At 34.9% G+C, this 18,391-nt stretch overlaps 1 protein-coding gene across 1 annotated transcript in view; it reads right to left on the reverse strand.

Moving 5' to 3' along the window:
- Nucleotides 1-5,936: 5,936 nt before the first annotated feature.
- The window catches only part of LOC131572569 (otogelin-like protein), a 90,583-nt gene continuing 78,128 nt past the window's right edge, over nt 5,937-18,391 (reverse strand). The window contains exons 49-57 of the mRNA XM_058825818.1: nt 18,121-18,225; nt 17,992-18,032; nt 16,972-17,035; nt 15,870-16,048; nt 15,462-15,570; nt 14,552-14,667; nt 12,931-12,976; nt 8,757-8,836; nt 5,937-6,308 (exon numbers count right to left, since the gene is read on the reverse strand). Coding sequence (XP_058681801.1) covers nt 6,108-6,308; nt 8,757-8,836; nt 12,931-12,976; nt 14,552-14,667; nt 15,462-15,570; nt 15,870-16,048; nt 16,972-17,035; nt 17,992-18,032; nt 18,121-18,225 — 941 coding nt within the window. The 3' untranslated portion in view covers nt 5,937-6,107. The remainder of the gene's footprint in view (nt 6,309-8,756; nt 8,837-12,930; nt 12,977-14,551; nt 14,668-15,461; nt 15,571-15,869; nt 16,049-16,971; nt 17,036-17,991; nt 18,033-18,120; nt 18,226-18,391) is intronic.

Genomic DNA, 18,391 nt, shown 5'->3' on the forward strand with positions numbered 1-18,391 from the left:
GTGCCTGCTGTTCACGAGTAATTTTAAAACCTCTCAGTGTAAAAAATTATTTTTAGTTTCTATGTGATTACCAGATCAAAATTTATTGCAGTCACTGCTAGCCCTTATTTTCCTTCAGACTCTGTTTTTCTACACCTTTCTACCCAGATATTCTGTGGCCAGTGTACAAAATAAGCTTGAAAACACTTTTCTGCAGAAGTACTAAGCACAGCTGCAGAACCATTGGCATGTCTTACGATCTCACAGAGGTCCCATACAAAGTCACCAGTATAAGCAACTATAAATAAAGAACAGACAAGAATTCATGGCAGTGGGACCACTGATCTATTTCTCAAAGGCTGCTGAACAAAAGCTTGGCTCAGAAAAAATACACTGGGTGATATTCATCTTTGGCCAGATCTGAAGTAGCAATTTCAGAGTTGGACTTACTTCAATATAATTCTCAGTGCCCTAAACTTTCCCCAGATAACATTTTTAATAAAAAATTAGTTTTCCACTGTGTTCTTTGAAATTAAATTGGTTTAATAAGCTGACAAAAATTGTTTACTGATTATAAAATAAATAAAAATTAATGCCATGGTATATGTGTACCATAAAAAAGGGCAACAGTCATATCATATTATTTTGTATTTTCCTAGGTGCTATCATCACATCATACTTCTGTCTTGAGACACTATCTTGTTTTTTTCAGTGGGCTGTTCCTAATTTTTACTAAAATATATATCCCACTGAACAGTGAATCATGAAATAAGGAATACAATTTTCAACTAAAGCTTTATTTAGAACTTGTAGTAAACAAGGCAGGCATACTTTCACCAGAAAAATAACATTTTGGAACTTTTATGCTATCCAGACTCAAAGACACACATAGTAAAACAAAAGCTGCTGCAATGAAACACCTGATCTTAAAACACTGAGTCAATCCCCCTGTCAGAGTGGCAGAGCACATGGGTGTAGTCACCTGAATATTATTTTATCTATCAATGACAAAAGTAAGCTACTGCTTATTCAGCTAGTTTGCAAAACAGACATGCTCAAATTTTTTTTCCAGAGCAATTTATAATCATCAGGCACAAAGGGAGACTTTATTAGCAAAGTGATTTTCAAGACAGCAGCAGAAGCCCTCTCTGTGTTAACCCCAATAAAATAAGCATGCATGGCACATTCCACCTTAATCAAAAGAACACTCCCCAAAACATAAACACATTCCTTTTATTCAGCATTTCTACTGATTAAGTTGTGATACCATTCACTACTGGTTTTCTCCAGAGTGTGACATCAGTGCACAGATGCAGCTCCACAAGCTCCCCCATACTAAAACTACTCACAAAACTGGAAACTACACGGATATTTTCCAGACTATCTCCTTGAATGCTCAAATCTCTCATGTCAGGGACTCATTTACCACTGATTCCAGTAGATATAAGACCACCTAACTGGTATATATGTAGAATTATTTTTCAAAATAGGCAAAAATGATAGTTCTTAAATGATCAGCATATGGCTGCCAAGATCTTGTCAATGTATCTTATTTGCTACAGCCCATTGTCCTTCAGCTCTCAATATATTTTTCCTCCCTAAACTTTGGTGACCTGTTAATGGAGAGATAATTTTTTAGATTTTCTTATTCTATAGGCAGCTTGCACATTCCAATTGGCATTTAAAGAAAATTTAGACAAAATTTAGTACACACAAACTGTCTCCACCATAACCTTTTCTCAATAAAACCCCTTTCTTTCTCTTGCATTAATGTGCTGAAGTATACCCCTCAAAAGATTTTTTACTTACATGTTGTGAATGTTTTTTGAAAATATACTCCAGAGAATTATTGTGAGTGTGCAACTGTACAAATTTTTGTTAATGTCCTGGTCTTCGTGCTTTGTCCTCCATGATAGTTATATTGCTATGGACATGTGTGACAACTCATTTATGTTTTGTCCCCTAGAACACACTCCTACGGGATTTTTCCTTTGGATTCTTCCTTTGTCCATGTATGGACACCCATACATGATTACAGCAGCAGCAGCATCTCAAGGTAACATCTGAAAAAGGTTTTGATGAGACAGAACTTGAAAAAATTAGTTGAAGTCAATGTTTTCCATTGCCACAGTATTCCTGAGTGGTACAAAACACCACCTTTTACACAAAGGTGAATCTCTGTAGTGTATGGAAATTGGATTTATCATTTAAATTATTGTAAAAGACAAGATAGAAGAAATAGATGTGGAAAGAATTATACAGAACTAATGAATAATAATAAAATAATTATAAAAAATAATTTCAGTTTCTGTAAGCTGAGTGTATCAACAGGGCAGAAGTTCAAGGAAAAAAGAATTTGTGTCAGGAAAAATGGACTGTGAAAGAAGGGGTAAATGAGCCACATCTGAAACAGAATTTTGTCACTTCTGAAGCACTTTGAACGGCACAGTGACCATTTGTAATCCTAGAGTGGGTTGCTGTAAATGCCTCTGCCTTTCAGTATATTATGTGTCTTGTAATTATGTTCAGACACCAAACCTCAGGCCTAATCCTGCCTTAAAATTTCACCAATATACAGGCGCATGTATTTGGGAAGAGCTCTGTCTGCAATGTGGAAATACATCATACAAACTAATTACATTTTACTTTTTATTTTTAGTATACAAATTTGGCTAGCTAAAAATGGGAACTTTAACTGCCTGTATAGCTGTACTCATATTTTATTAATGAAAACAGATAGTAAGTGGCTTATACCTAATATTAAAAGCTGTGCTTCAAATTCTAATTGTGTATTGGGGCTAGAGTTGCTCTTAAATTACCTGGTAAAAAAGCAATGTAATTATAAAAGCCTAAAATAAATATGGCAAAGATTTACCATTTTGTAGAAGCATATACAGGTACAATCTGATTCTTCTAAGTGTAGAGACATTTTTATGTTTATCTCTAAAATATCGGCATAGTTTTATGGCTAAGTCTCTATATTGTGTGAATTCTTTTCAAGCACAGGTAGGAAACAGCGCTTAAAAAGAATAATGCCCTGGAGCAGGGGAAACGTGGGAAAGAAGGGCTGCTGGAAGGAGTTACAAATGGCAGAAATGACAAGGCATGGTGGGACTGCAGCACCTCCATCGTGCACAGTTGCTTGGGTTGTCCAGTGACAGTGGGAGTTTCAGGAGTGCCTCCCCAGCCTTCCTTCTAGGGGAGTACAAATTATGCTTGTTAGTTTCAGAGCGGGTAGAAGGGAGTGAACGCTGTGGGTGTGAAAGCTCTTTTGGTCAATAATAAGCAGACTAATTAATTTTGGTATTTAACTAAATAAGATTTGAGTTGGATCAGCTTTCCAAAGCAGCACACAAGAGACCTGTGCAGACAGAGTTACGCAAAATTTAGGACAGGGCTTGAGGGAGGAATGCAGAATTGAAGAGACACAAGAAAGCCAAGACAGAACCATAAACTGCATATGTTTTGTATTATGTATAGGTTGCAGACAGAGGAAGGATGGAGCAGAACAGTCCTGCCCCTCTGCAGGCTCATTCAAACCTTCTCTCTGGAGCAAGGTCTGCAAGGGCTAGCTCATGTTATATAAAACACATCCCATTGTGCCAGTGTCACCTTCCTGGAGGTAAAAGGGGTGGGTGGGCTGTCCAGGAAATGGTTCAAGGGTTTTAACAGATGTTCACTTTCTGACAAAGCAGCCTGAGTTTGAACTGTAAAATGAAAGACAATCTTAGAGCCACCCTATCCAGCTCCACTGAAGATGTAAGATTTCGCTGTAGGCTTCAGGGACAATCCTAACACAGTTGCTACTGATTGTTGCATTTTAAAAAGCAAATTGTCTAAGTGGGGAAAAAATAGTTTAATATCATTTATCTTATTGGAGGTTGTCATGAAGTTAATTTTAAACATAACTTCTTTTATAATTTTCAGGCTTTCCTAAGGTTTTGCATTAGAATTTGTGGCAAAGCTTAATTAATTGCATCAACACTGATTTATTATCACTTTGCAAAATAATGTTTATTAAATTCTTTTCAATTACAAACACAGTTCTAAATGTTAGAAAAGCAAATAGCTTACATGGCTTACAAAAGGCCACAGCTGTTCAATGAAAATGTTTGATGATTATATTGAAAAATGCTATATTTTGAGGGCCTCCTTTTTGTCAAATGCTAAATTCATTAAGTAGATTTAAGCCAAACTCTGTTAAGGCAAGTACAGGATACCTCCCTCTATCTAAAAGTATGGTGGTGGTGTTTTTTCTTTAAAGTTGTCCTTTAATCTGCTGTTTAAGTACACCAACATTACAGAGATGACTATGATTTAACTTCTATTTCTCGGGTGCCTGAAACTTTTCTGTGCACAAATTCTGACAGCAGTATCAGGGAATATTTTGGCCCTGGTATATAATAAAACTTGAAATATCTGCCTTACAAACCATAAAAACACAAAGATGAAGCATAGGCTTTCTCAAAGTGTCACTTTATTTTGATCACTAGTTGATAATTTCTTTCTTTATAATGGTTAAATATTTTGCTGATATTTTACCATGGATTGCTATTTAATTTTTAAACCAATTCACTATTTTTAATGATATGCATGAGTAGATGAGTCTTGTTAATAACAACAGATTTCTCTACATAAGCTATTTTTCTTTATAAGCAATCAAACTGAATGCAACAAAGATTTGTCACACAAAGTTGAAAAATAGCCTTGAATTTTAAGGCAGTTTTAATTGCTTATATTTCATTGTAATAACCCATGTGATAATCCAACCTTTTTGCAATTAAATGACGACAGCTTGAAATCAAAACTGTCAGAAGATTTTCAAACGTTTAGACAAGAATTTCAATTCTCACACAGTTAAAAGGAAAATTGATAAGGAAAATACTGTCATAATTAATATAATTTTCATTCAGTGACTTTATAAAGCAAAGTAATCTTCTAAAAACAAGATCAAACTTGCATCCTTTATTTTTAAATACAGGTTATGTCGAGTAAAAGGGAAATGATATTCAACATAAGGTGCAGAATCATGGATATTTACAGCTTGATTGAGCATGAATAACTCACCTAAGTCCTTCAAAACATTTATTTTACCTGACTTTTTTTCCTGGACTCAAAAATTATGAATCCTAAATTCAGGCAATAGTCTAAATATCTGTATTGAAAAAACAAATTAGAAAATATATTGAACACAAATGTCCAGACAGGAAAACAAAGACAAAACCCATTATGAATATTTAAAATGTGCAGTACTGTGGGGTTTTTTAATAAATATATATATATACATATAATCTTATTCTATACTAGCAAACAGCTGATTTCTTTTCTGTGAAAAGTGAAAAAATGGATATAAAATGGAAACCTTTGTAGCAGAAATGGCTTTCAGATATCTTTGAGGCAAAAAAGCTATAATTCTTCAGCCTTTGCCTAGTCATGCTTCATATTTATAATATACATAAAAATTAAATACATCTCTAAGGTTTCAAGATATTATGATTCTGCTGTATACTCTGGAAATTTCCTACAAGTACGTACAGATCACAGTGGTGTTGTTTCTCAGTCACAGTGTAAGCAGAATCCAATCACTGACAGCAGCTTAATGGACAAAATACAGGTTTTTGAGCAAGGTAAAAAATGTTACAGTTGAACCCACTGCTTTAAAAATAAATTAATTCAGTCATTTTCAAAATCCTATTGTGCTACTTTCCCATTTAAACATGGAACTGGTGATGGTTTTCAACCGGAGGCCTCTAAGTAAATGAACCATTGAGAAATTATTTCAGAAAGTCTCAACTTTGATAGGTAGCCACGATCCAAAATTTTAAAACACTGGAAATACTAGCCATATTAACCAGCTTTTTTTCGCCACCTCATCAGAACGCCACTGAGTAGAAATAAATTATGGATAAACTACATCTTATTCAAAAAGATTTATGGGGTTTTTTTCTATTCTTGCCAATATTTTCAAAGACAATTCAAAGAACAACAAAAAATATCTTTGCTAAATTTGGGAAAAGCTATATTGTAAAACATAACTGATGTATTTTTTATTTCCCTGCAGAATACTATACTCATCCATGACCAAAAAACTGTGTCTGGTGAAAGCTAAATCATGTCCACAGTGATGTTCAGTTCCATTGGCATGAGCAGTCTATGGGCTCTTGAAGGACATACAGAATTTCGGTGCCATTTCCTGAGCAGCGCAGGGGCACAGTCAGGACTCGTGTTCCAACTTCTCGACAGCATTTACAGAATCTTAGATGGCTATCAATATTGACATTGAAAATTGTTGCAGATGGGCATTTTCCATCACAAGAAGCCACATTTACCTATGAGTAAAATAAAAGAAAACAAGAATTAAAACTAGAAATCTTCAAATTTTATTATAAAAATATTACATTTCAAACTTCTTTGTGATTGAAACCCATTTATACATTTGAAAAGGACTCTGGTCTTAAAAATTATTTTATCTTCTAAAATTCATTCTAAGTTTAGCCACAATTTTTTTTTTTTTTAAATAAACTTTTCTTTATTGCTTAATCATATGTTTTGTTTCAACCTTGTGCTACGGATACCAAAATTGAATCCCCATTTACAAATTAATAACTTTGGAACAGCACAGCTGAATTCATGTCCTTTTCATGTTCATGATAAAAAGTTATATTCCTCTAAGTAAAGGGACGGGAAGTTTATCATTCTCCTTGAAAGATGAAAAGCATATCAGTGCAAAAGCTTTTCCTTTTCTTATTTATACAGGAGAGCTGTGTTATCACTCAAAGAAATATATCCGGAAAGTAGATGAAGTAACAAACCAGCTATGGCACATACTAGCTAGGAAATTATTTGTGCTCTAGACAGCAGAGCAAAGCTTTCTCTCATTGTTACATTATGTGAAGAATTTACTTAGCTGATATGCTGACCAAAAAAATGAAGTATACTTTTAATTTAAAACTTAAGCAGAGTTAAAATGCTGGGAAATCAAGGATGGCTATACTAGGTCTAGTTCTCTTTGTGACAGACTTAAATCTGATTTCTTCTGCAGGTGGGGCATATGAAAGATGCTTTGAGCTACTCCTTTCTGAGCCTGTCATGAGATGTGCCATACCTATATAAATTAAGCTAAAAGATTACTCTCATAACTTTGAAATTTCCTGAGATTTGACAGAAGTAAAAAAATATTTCATCCTAAGCACTAGTAATCACAGTTATTTATTTATTAATTAAATGTAATAATGCTCAGCCCTCTCCAAAGTTTGTTAGCAGTAACCCAGCCAAGAAGACATTCGTAGTTCCCAGCCAGTCACAACAGATACCATTTGATGGGCCAAAATCACCTGATGGAAAAAGAGTGCCAGTGGGGGAGCTGGAGAGGAAAGGGAGTTTAGCATATGAACATGAAAATCTGGAGATACTTCTGTGTTTAGGGTAAGAGAATCTGGACTGTGTGAAGGATGTACAGCCACCAAGGAAATTGGGAGAAAGGAGTTGCTGGGAAAAGGGGGCTCTCAGATAGAGGTGGCATGGTGGTAGGTCTTTTTGGAAGATGGGTAGAGAGGGAAGAAAAGATAGAGTTTACAACAGAAAGATGAAAAGGAAGGCTTTGCTTGTTGTGCCATGTAAGACATGAGCTGGCCAACATTCTTGTTGCTCCTCTCTGAATGCTTTAGTTCTGCAGCAATGCAGAGGGACCACAGCTGAGCAGAGCCCTCTCTCATAGTGCAGCACTGCATAAAAGACTCTAGAGTGAGTTTGGTTCCACTGCCTATCCATTTTCCAAAATGCCATAGCTCTTAGCCTTTTTGTCTGTAGGAGAGCAGAGATCTTCACAGAGCAGGATGAAAGGCCAATGATCTTTTCACATCCCCTGAAAACCTATGAGGTTTATATATCTTTCATTTTAAAATTCTTTATTTAGTCAATACCATATCTTTATTTTGTTGTATTGCTGTCTCTTACCCTAGGTTGCTGAATTAACATTGAAGCTTGCCAAACTCATCTCTTAACTATGGAAAATTACTCTAATTTCATCTATATATTTATACTAACTTATTATAAATCCTTCTAAAACTAAATAAATATGCCATGCACTCCAACAATTCAAATTTGAACATGTCACTATTGACCTTTTATCAGGATGGTTTTTAACATATGATGACATTTTGCCTTTTCCCTGATGACTGTTTAGGTTTTCCAGCAGAATCTGGCCAGAGGCCTTTTGGAAGTGTTGAGATACTTTGTGGATTGCTTCCCTTTCAAGTGCTACCTGAGAAGCACATTTTCTGCTCAGAAATTTCCTGGGGTCTGTAGATGGGGCTACACCAAAGAAATAAGTTGTCCCATGAACTTATGATATAGAAACCCATGCTATGTGAGGGAAAAGACAGACAGCATAAAGGTCTCCAAAGAGGAATGCAGCAGTGTTCCATCACATTTTAAGTAGAAATATTTGTGCCTCTCTTTTAGAGCAGGATATTATTTCATAATATTTCATAACATTTCATAATATAACTAAAGAGTTCAGTGCCTTCATTAGTTAAAGTAATTATAGTCAGTATTTTTCATTTGAAGCCAGATGTTTCTCCAGGTAGGAGGGCTCAGTCCTTCAGTAACAGAAATAGCTAGTATTACTCCATTTATGGTAGAATAACTTTCACAGAGTCTAGGGTCTGCTTTTGAGAAGAAAGCAGGATTTTGTTGTTGCTTTTTGTAAACTATAAACAACTTCTTAATGCGTGGCTTGGCATGCCATAGGCCCAGCATTGAAATTTTATGCTTACCGGGCTTTGACTTATACAGTCATTTTTTCTTATGGTTGTCCTGATTGTCATTTTCTGGCAAATCCTTTCTTCCTTTTTGCCTGATAAAATACAAAAAATGCATACTGAATCAATACCTCTTCTGTAATGTATTTGCTTCTTTAAAAAGTAAAAATATTAACATACTTAAATAGTTATACTTCATTTTCATTAATGTACACCTGGAAACTACTACTTCCATAATTTTCTTTTTAAATCTAATATATTAATATATAGTTCCTGTGCAGTATTACCTATTTTTGGCTGGTACATATGAACATCAAATACTCCAAATAAGCTATACATTTTTTAAAAAATATTAAACTATGAATATGTTTTAAAATTGCACATATGGAAAGAGAAATATAAACAAATAGAAAAATGTATTCAGTAATTTTGAATAGTATTAGAATTAATTTTGTTTTATTGGGAATGTTGAAGGTGAAAAGGATTTTGATCCTGCCTTTTATAAAATTTTCAGAACTTAGCATATGAGAAGGTGAAGGTGTGAATGTGATTACAATCTTCATTCTATTTTGCATGATTAAAAATTAAATATAATTATATTATTTCAATATTTTTTGAGAAATATGTCCTTCATAGAAGCCTTAAAAGAGAGACATGCATTTATTTCCTACGTATGGTGCACTTTTTATTACCAGATCTGAAGCATGTAGCACATGCAGTCAGCATAAAGATCTAGGATGAGGGAAATACTGAATTTTTATATTCAGTCTTGGAGCTATTGATAGGAGGGTTTGGAGTTTTTCTTCTTTGTAAAATAAAGCTGTACAGTTGAAAGACATTTTTTAAACATAATAAAAGTCATAATATAATACTGAAACAATTCAACATAATTTTTCATGCTTCACTATGTATCAGACCATTATTACTATCTGTGTAACAGCAGTTATTTAGATCTCCTGATCCACTAGTCATCAAAATGATCTTTTAGTTTTGCTGTGTAACTATTCTGGACATACAGCACATAAAATAATAAGAACCATTCAGCAGTTTCTTGACCTTCCTTCAAGGTTGGGTGTACAGAAAAACAACCCTTCTGTTCCCCAGAGGCTTGAGCGCATTTTCATAAGATAAATGATCTCTGAGTAACCAAGATATTTTGCAACCGCAGCTCCATTAAGTACTGAAAAATTAGGTTGGCTGCAGTATACAGCTAGATTTTAACCTGTGCATTCAGAAGAATCAAACTAAATTCTGTTACTGAATTAGCAGATCACTGTATGAGTGAAGTTGTTAGACTATAACATCTCACTTTTCCTTCTTCAGAAATGCTTAATTTCTGTGATGTTTCAATCTGAAAATGTTTGCCAGCTTGAGAGGACAGTCTTTGTACTGCTGCAAGTCTTACAGAGATGAATAGCTAACATTTTAGCCTATAAAGTGCTAATGTCTTATGGAAGCTCTTCTGCTTCACTTTCATCTCGTCAGCTTTGAACTGTGAAGAAGATCTGCATTTCAGTATCAGATGTGCTTTGTTTACACATTCCTTATTTGAGGAAGGAGTTTCTGTGATTCGCCTATCCTAAAGAGCAAAGAATTATATGTACTGCAACAGTTCTGTAACATTCTGAAATTTCTGGTATAAAAAGTATATACTGCCATGGGGTTGTAATTGTATGTGCTGTGTATCCCCCCCCACTCCTGCCCTCAATATTATCATAACTTTGTAAAACATATTTGTGACAAAGAAAAAACACAGCATAAATCCATATCTGCAAAGGTGAGATGAGACAGTAACACACACTCTTGCTCTGCTTTAAGACAAAAGTATTTCCATCATTAAATTTAGAGACCTGGCATCAGATTTAGAATCTCTTGGTAACAGTATTGAGAATTATGAATTTTTTTAAGTAATATCTCTTATTAAATCTACCCTGTACAGCAAGTTTATGTGATAAAACCAATTTCAACAATGAGCAGGAGGAACAACCATCAACAACATATACCAGAAATGGATGAACCTAATTCTGACAGGTGCTGAGCAGTGAATCTCAACCAGGCTTTAGAAAACCACTGATTTGGGAGACAGCAGAGGATCAGCATCTCTCAGTATCAGGCCCAGAGCCATTAACTGCATGGTAACATCCAATGATGATGACAGCTATGACACATACATAAAGCAGTGCTTATATTATTTTCAAGAAAAAAAAGAAAATACATTATTAAAAATAATACCTTGTTCACAATTAATACTATCAGTAGGCACTACTGGACTAATGGCAAAGGGTAATAGACCCAATCCAGAACCTGGCAGAATCATTAGGAATAGAAGATTCTCATGAAATAAAAACATTTCTGTATAAATGACACTTCATTAATTCTTACACTGCCAACTGCAATTTTTCTTTTAGCAAAAGAGGATGAGCTTTCCTGTTAGTCTTCTGCAATTTAGAAACTCTGCAGCTGCTTCAAGTCTCACTAAAGATGGCCTATACTTCATTATCCTCCTGGTTAACACCAAACTGGAATGCTTACTTTTAAACCTTTTTAAACCAAACTTTTGGAATTAGTCTGTCTATGGCAAGGTAAGAATTAAATATATGCACTCACTTTGCATGCATTAAATCAAACTCTTTCAGAAAAGTTATTTGTTCCCATTAAAATCCCAATGTGTTGCAAGCTCTATTTATAAGTACTCAACTGCTTCACCACAGGGCACATGCTTTTAATTAAAAGTAAAACAAACAAACAAACAAACAACATATAATAATATGAATGATATCTGGGGGTTTTAGCAGCCACCTTAGCAAGTATTTCTGAAGTATAACAATGCCTTTCCTGAGGCCACAGAATATGGCCAAAGTTATAAATCTTCCTGGTCAACAGAGAACCAGCAGTCAATAATTAAGACTAATTTTCTAAATAATGCCAACCTAATTTATTTATTTATTGGGGGGCGGGGGGGTGGTGGTTGATGGGGCAGATTTATTTTTTTAATCTCATGAGAGGAAGATTGTTGATTAGTAAGATTTCAGTACAGTTCCGGTGTGTTACTTCTCTAAGGTGATTCTCAATAAAAAAACCATTATGTTGTATAGAACTACCTTTCATTTTCCATGTTTTGGTTACAATGGAACAATAATATTTGCAGTTTCCTTTCTAAGATTCACATAGCTTGGAAATTTGGTATAGGTCTGTATTTTATAAATATCACTACTTCCCCTTATTTCTCCAAATTATATTCAGTACATTGCACTTCAGTTTTATATAATAACTGTGCAATATATGGTTGTAAGTCTGCAACTTTCTAATCAATAATATTAAGCAAAGATTTGTGCACAGAAATTCCAAAGACTAATTTACTTTTACGCTAATGTTGAACACAAAAAAGGCCTAAAAAGAGTGTTAAGATTTTCTGTAATGTTGAACATGTCCTTGCTCTACACAATCTAAAAAATTAGTTTTATTAAACAGTGGTTTATATATATATATGTACACATAATAATAAATAAAATAAATAATTTTTTTTCTAGCCAAAACTGCAGATTAAACCAGTTTGTTCTCAATCTACTTTTAAAATTGCATAAATTATGAAACCTTTATGTCAGCTTGAGTCACATCTAATCATATTTTAAAGTTACACACAGAAAATGTGAATGTATCACCAGATATTAAAAGGCTGATTTTATATAAGCATTGCAATCATCAGTTTTACTCTAATTTTTCCTCATTTAGGATTTAAGAAAAAACATTCCAGTATTTTGGACCTAGAAAATACATATTAGGGATACAGAGTAAATTGCTAACTTTGAAGATGTATTGCAAAATGTCATTGAATCAGGAATCGCTTTTAAGAGGAAAAATTCTTGTCTTTTAAGAAGAAGATCAGAAGGTGCTATTTGAGAGCCAACTTAATGATAAAGAGAATGTTTTAATTGAGACAGTTTTAATCTTCCATACTTGGAGAGATTTGGTTATACTCCAGAACTATAATGTTAAAAATCACCAAGTCAGCAGCCAAATGAAGCAAGACATTTTAATAAGAGTAGTTAGGTAACTACAACAATTTTATCTCATTTTTAGGGGGAACTGCATGCTTTTTCCCTCTTTATGTCCCAGCAACTGAGGTTAAAAAAATAAGCCCTCCAAAACCAAAGCCAAACTAGCACATATTGCAGCCTTCATCACTTACAGGTCTTGCAGCAGCCATCATTATACGTCTGCACAACTCCTCCATTCTAGGAAAATAAAAGAAGAATATAGCAAAAAAGTCTGGGCCCAATGTAAAGGGAAATTGTATCTCATGACATTTCACATTTTTAAAATGTCAAATTAATAAAAAGTAGTGCCACTGAAATCAACAGAATTAAACAGATGTGTGTCAGCTGAAAGATTGTTTCACAAATTATTTACAGCTTTTGAAACTGAAAACGAACTCATCACTGATGACAAGCTCAGTCATGTTCAGTTGACATCTGATGTAGTTTCCTTTGAAGAAGTCACTTAGTTCCTATAAACATGTATTTTATATAATCTACTACCGTCTATTTCCCCACCATGGAGATTTATTAGGATAGTTTCAAAAATTCATGTAAGTAGCCCAGATCTGCATATCAAGCAGATCTACAGATCAGAACATAAATAGAACTCTTTGGATGACAACAGACAAAACAGATAAATTTTTCAGCTTCTATCTTTTCATGCAAGAATATATTTTTTACCTCATTACATTGAATAAATTGTTCAAGAACTTCTTAAAAGAGCACTTAAACTCAGATATTCCTGAATTGTCCTGAACTGCCTGTGAGAAAAGCTTTCTTCTCAGCTACTGTTCAAGCCTATGCTCAGCATCTCTCAAAAACAGGTCAGACTGATTCAGAAAGTTAATTTTAGGGCTCCATTCTTTAAAATCTTAACATAATAGATGATGTCAGAATGGTTCCAAGGAAGAAACTCAAGCATTACCTCAAAATAGTACAGGCATTATTTTTAAATAGAATATCTCCCTCAGGACTGGAAGAAATAGGAACTTTTTCAAACAAATGGAAGGGGTAAGTAGGACTGGTACTAAATGTATAATCTGTAGTCAAGGCAGTAATGGTACTTGCCCTCTCAACATAAATATTTATTATTATTTGTAGCTCATATAAAATACAGGATGCACTGCAAGCAAAAAATTTTCCAAGTATTATAAAGTTAGAGAATTATTGAATGAGAATTCAAACTGTAAACAAATATGCAGTCTTTGTGAAGAATACATGTTCTTCAAAGCAGTTTATATGGATATGCCATCTTTATATTTTTAAATATATGATGTAGGTAAATACCTTGGACATTTTTTGTTATGTTACGCAAATTTTAATTTAAGAGATAATAAAGTTTATATATACTCTGTCATCTCCCTAATCATTCCACAATTTAAGGAATTTTTAATATAACTGACTTTTATATGGAGTATTTTTAGATTTCTTGATCTATTTATTGTGTGTGTTCTATTTATTGTGGCAAACAATTATTCCAAACTAAAGTAAGACATAGTGATTAGCACTTTCTATAGTGATATGTCAAGCATGATTCCAATTCCACAATAGTCTAAAAGCAGTCATCAACAAGACCCAAGCCAAACACTCCTCACAGATATTTTGTCAGTTAAAAAAACCAGGAGCATAGGAAATGACTGCAAATTGCTCATTTACAGGTTTTTACTTACCTCTTTCTTAATTTAAAGAAAGTGAATGAAGTTTGCCTGCACTGTGGAGTGTAAGCCAAAATCCAGAGCAATTATTGTCACTTACCTTACCCTAAGTACAAACCTTTGTACACTCAGTGTCATTGAACGGGGGACAGACAACACTTGACCCCAGGACAATAGCCCCCGCAGCAGTCTTTACACATTTGTAGTTGGTACAGTTGGAGGTCCAGGTGCTTCCTTCCTGAATATATAAAGCAAAGCCACTGTTAGGAAAGCCAAAACACTTCACCTTTATCTCCAACCTGAAATGTCTACAAAAGTAGTGCCCTCATACTGTAGTATCTACTGGAGTGGAAAGCATGCTGCAGACCACCTGTAGGTGGTAAAAGGGAAAGACCATCTTCTAACTATCAGAGGCTATTCCTCCCTGCAGCCATGGCTCTTCTCTCCAGTGTGCTGCTGAGCGTGGCTGTCCTACTGCAGAATGAAAGGACTCTGCCAGTTCAATAGTTTCCTTTGCTCTAAAATAATTTGGAAGTATGAACCAAATCATGGCCACATCTAAATTTCTGTGTATGTGGATGCTGGAACACACTATCAAGATCCTGAACCCCAGAGCTTCAATTTACACTTTTCTTTAGTAACTAGCATGAAGAGTGGCCCTGAGAAGAGGGGGACATAAAAATCCTGATGTAGGCTCAGAAGCTCTCAACACATCTAAATCACAATATGTAATTTAGGGTTTGAACCCTGTTCTGCATTTAGAGCATATCGAGCCTTAAGTAAATGATGACATTTGCATATCTTAGCAGAAAATATTATAAGCAATAAGATATTTACGTATGTGAAATGGCAGGTCTTTAGATAAACACACAGATTTCCAATCAGACACCATAAATAGTCTCTTAAGCGTGTAACCAGCAGAAACGAGGTATGAAACAAGAATGACAGCATGAGTTAACAAAGAAATGCCTGTCAGACTCCTGTCTATTGTATCATTACAGTTAGCTCCTCTCTGGGTTCAGAGGCACCTACCTCATACACAGTCAGCGTTCCATTCTCTGTTTGAAAAGAGCAGGACACATTTTGACACGTACCACAACAAGTATGGTGACTGAAGGAAGGAATATATACTTGATGCTGGAAAGAAAGGAAAGGAAAAAGACGAACTAGTACTTTCTAAACATACATCATATGGAAATTCTTTGATTTCTGAAATTAAAAACACCAAGGAAAAGGATGGATGGATTTTTTTACACAGGCTGCTAGAAACTGCCTCTCAAAATAATCATGTAAACACAAGATAGACATCATCACTGCTAAGTTCTCAAGTTCTTGCTGAGTAAACAGGGCTAGCAAAAGTCTTCACTAAGATTTCTATCCTAGTTGTGCAGTTGTGCTCACAAATTGCATAATTCCTGTATTTTAGGAATACTCACAGCTTCACATTGCTGGGAACAGTTCATCATTGTGAAATGCATGGCATTGTAGCCTGTGTTCTGATCTTTTTCTTGTAAACACTGTACAGTGTAACAAAGGTCTCCATCCAAGTACTGAATCACTGACTGTCCAGGGCTCAGTACTGTGACCTCTTGGAAGATGCATACATCATCCTTCTCTAAAACCAAAAGAAATAAATGTTTCCAGAGGGGGAAAAAATATGAAACAAATTAACAGAACCACTCCTAAGACAAAAGTAAGGCAAATTCATATTCACTGCAAAAGAATTCTATCTTTTAGACGCGATTGGTTCGTGGTTTTAATTACCAAACAAGCATGGGAGGAATGATAACTCAGTTTTTGAAAATGTTACAAAATGCAAAACTACCTAAAACTGGTAGTGCTCCTACTATGGAAGTAAAAAAAGTCTGCTGTTCTTATTTTTAAAGTGTTCTAATATTTAACATTCAGCTATTTTGCACATCACAAAATGTAGCCTGTCAATTAAACAACTCTGCAAATACCTGTGGTCCGGTAATCTGGCCAGGCTGTGAAGGTGCTTGGCTCTTGGAGGCAGTTTAGCCTGGGCTGCTGCCAGGACTGCAGCTTGCCTCAGCACCCCATGCACAGTGCAGCTGAAATCTGCTCTACATGAGTAGCTGAGAGAGGGAAGCGAGCAGAGCTCTGATCTTAAGACTGGCTAGCTCCTCTTGTGCTGGCTGAACAGGTCTGGTGCTCTGTGGGAGATGTCTCTTTTGTGTTGAAAGCTGACTAGCAGCAGCTGCCCTGCTCACACTCAGCTACTGTTCACAGCCTGTTTCCTATTTGCCTCTCACCAGAGAGACTACACCTGCCTCTGAAGGCATGGGCACTTCTACAACACTCCCACACTCTGCCAAAATAGATACAAAATGGATGGGTTAGCAGGAAAAGTACCATATTCAGAAAAGAGACTATCATTGCGTAACTAGATAGACACATCAAATTAAGATAAAAGAGCATTTACATTTGAGAAGATTACAATTACCTCATTTCTGCTTGCTTTGCACACCCTTTTAGCTAAAAACTAAAACACAACAATGAGGAATAGGAAAATGTTACCACAAATGTAGTGAGTGCATCCACAAGCACTGGAAACACTGCTATCTATTTTTTTAACTTCCCCCTGAGTATAGAAAGATAAAAGTATTCAAAGTCAATTAAATGTAGTGCTACACAGACAACTTTTCTCTAAAAATGTGAAATATTATTTTCATCGCTTCCAGCCCTGGTTTCATAAAAGAGAAAAATTGCAATGTACTCAAGAAACAGAAGCATTCAGAGTTATTCAGTGTATTTATCTCTTAAAACAGAAAACAGCATTTCATTTTCTGTAACAGTGCACAGAACAGCAGAGCCAATAAACAGCATTTTTTCCTGAGATACAAAGTTATTTCAATAATAAATATATTAGCAAAAGATTGCCTCCTAAGGAGTTTCTTCCAAAAGATAGGTGAAAGTTATTTAAATATAAAACTCCTTAGTAGACTTTGTGTTATGCTGTCTTCACATAAGGAAAAAACTTCAGGCATTGCATAAGGAAAATAATGGTCACTATAGTATTAATGGGAGTTTGAACATTCACTATTAATTATTTTCCAGATCACAGTCCCTGTCATGACAAACTACATGAGGAACAAAATATTTATGATTTCTCACATCAGCTAAATTCAATTGTGTTTAATAATTTTAATCAAAATCATAAATGTTTAATAAAACAACACATTTCTTCAGATGATACATATAATCATAAAGATCATACCTCACTGGTTACTTCTTTAAATGTGAATTATTTGTGTGGAAAGCCTTACTAGCATATTGTTTCATGTCAGCACTGAACAGGACAAAAATTACAGTTGCTTTTTTTCTTTTTCCACCTTACAACACACAAAGTGAAATTTCTCCAAGGAATGGCTGACAACACTATGCAGACACTTGGAATTACACGCTTGAGCTGGGGCTGGAAGGAGATCCCACCCTGTCCCTGTTCACTCTTTACAACTAACCAAAACAAGGAGTGTAAAAGGGAGGAGTAAGACAGTTCAACACCCTTACTAGCAGGATTGGAAAGACACCACTTACCAATTTACAGGTCAGCATAGTGACATTTTCACAACTACATTCTGAGGAGATAAAGAAAACTGTGTTAATCTATTAGCTAACTGTTAGCTTTGGTTAGCAATTGTGACTAAGGAGTAAAGCAATAATTACCACAGTGCCATTCTGGACAACATTGACCAAGTACTTTTTCCTTCACAGGTGTCATGTCATCTGCGCATATCATAGGAGGCTCAGAACAAAGATTTTCATCACAAACTAAATGAGGGGGAAAGACATGAGAATTTACTCAACTTCTCTTCATGTTTTTCAGCTTATATATTACTTTTGATAAACTAGTTTTAAAATAAAATTATTTTATATAAACGTTACTGTGTTTCTTAAGCATCTCAATTATGTTTGGAATGAAAAACTAAAAAAATAT

The sequence above is a fragment of the Poecile atricapillus genome, chromosome Z (genome assembly GCF_030490865.1).
Source record: "Poecile atricapillus isolate bPoeAtr1 chromosome Z, bPoeAtr1.hap1, whole genome shotgun sequence".
NCBI classification, from domain to species: domain Eukaryota; kingdom Metazoa; phylum Chordata; class Aves; order Passeriformes; family Paridae; genus Poecile; species Poecile atricapillus.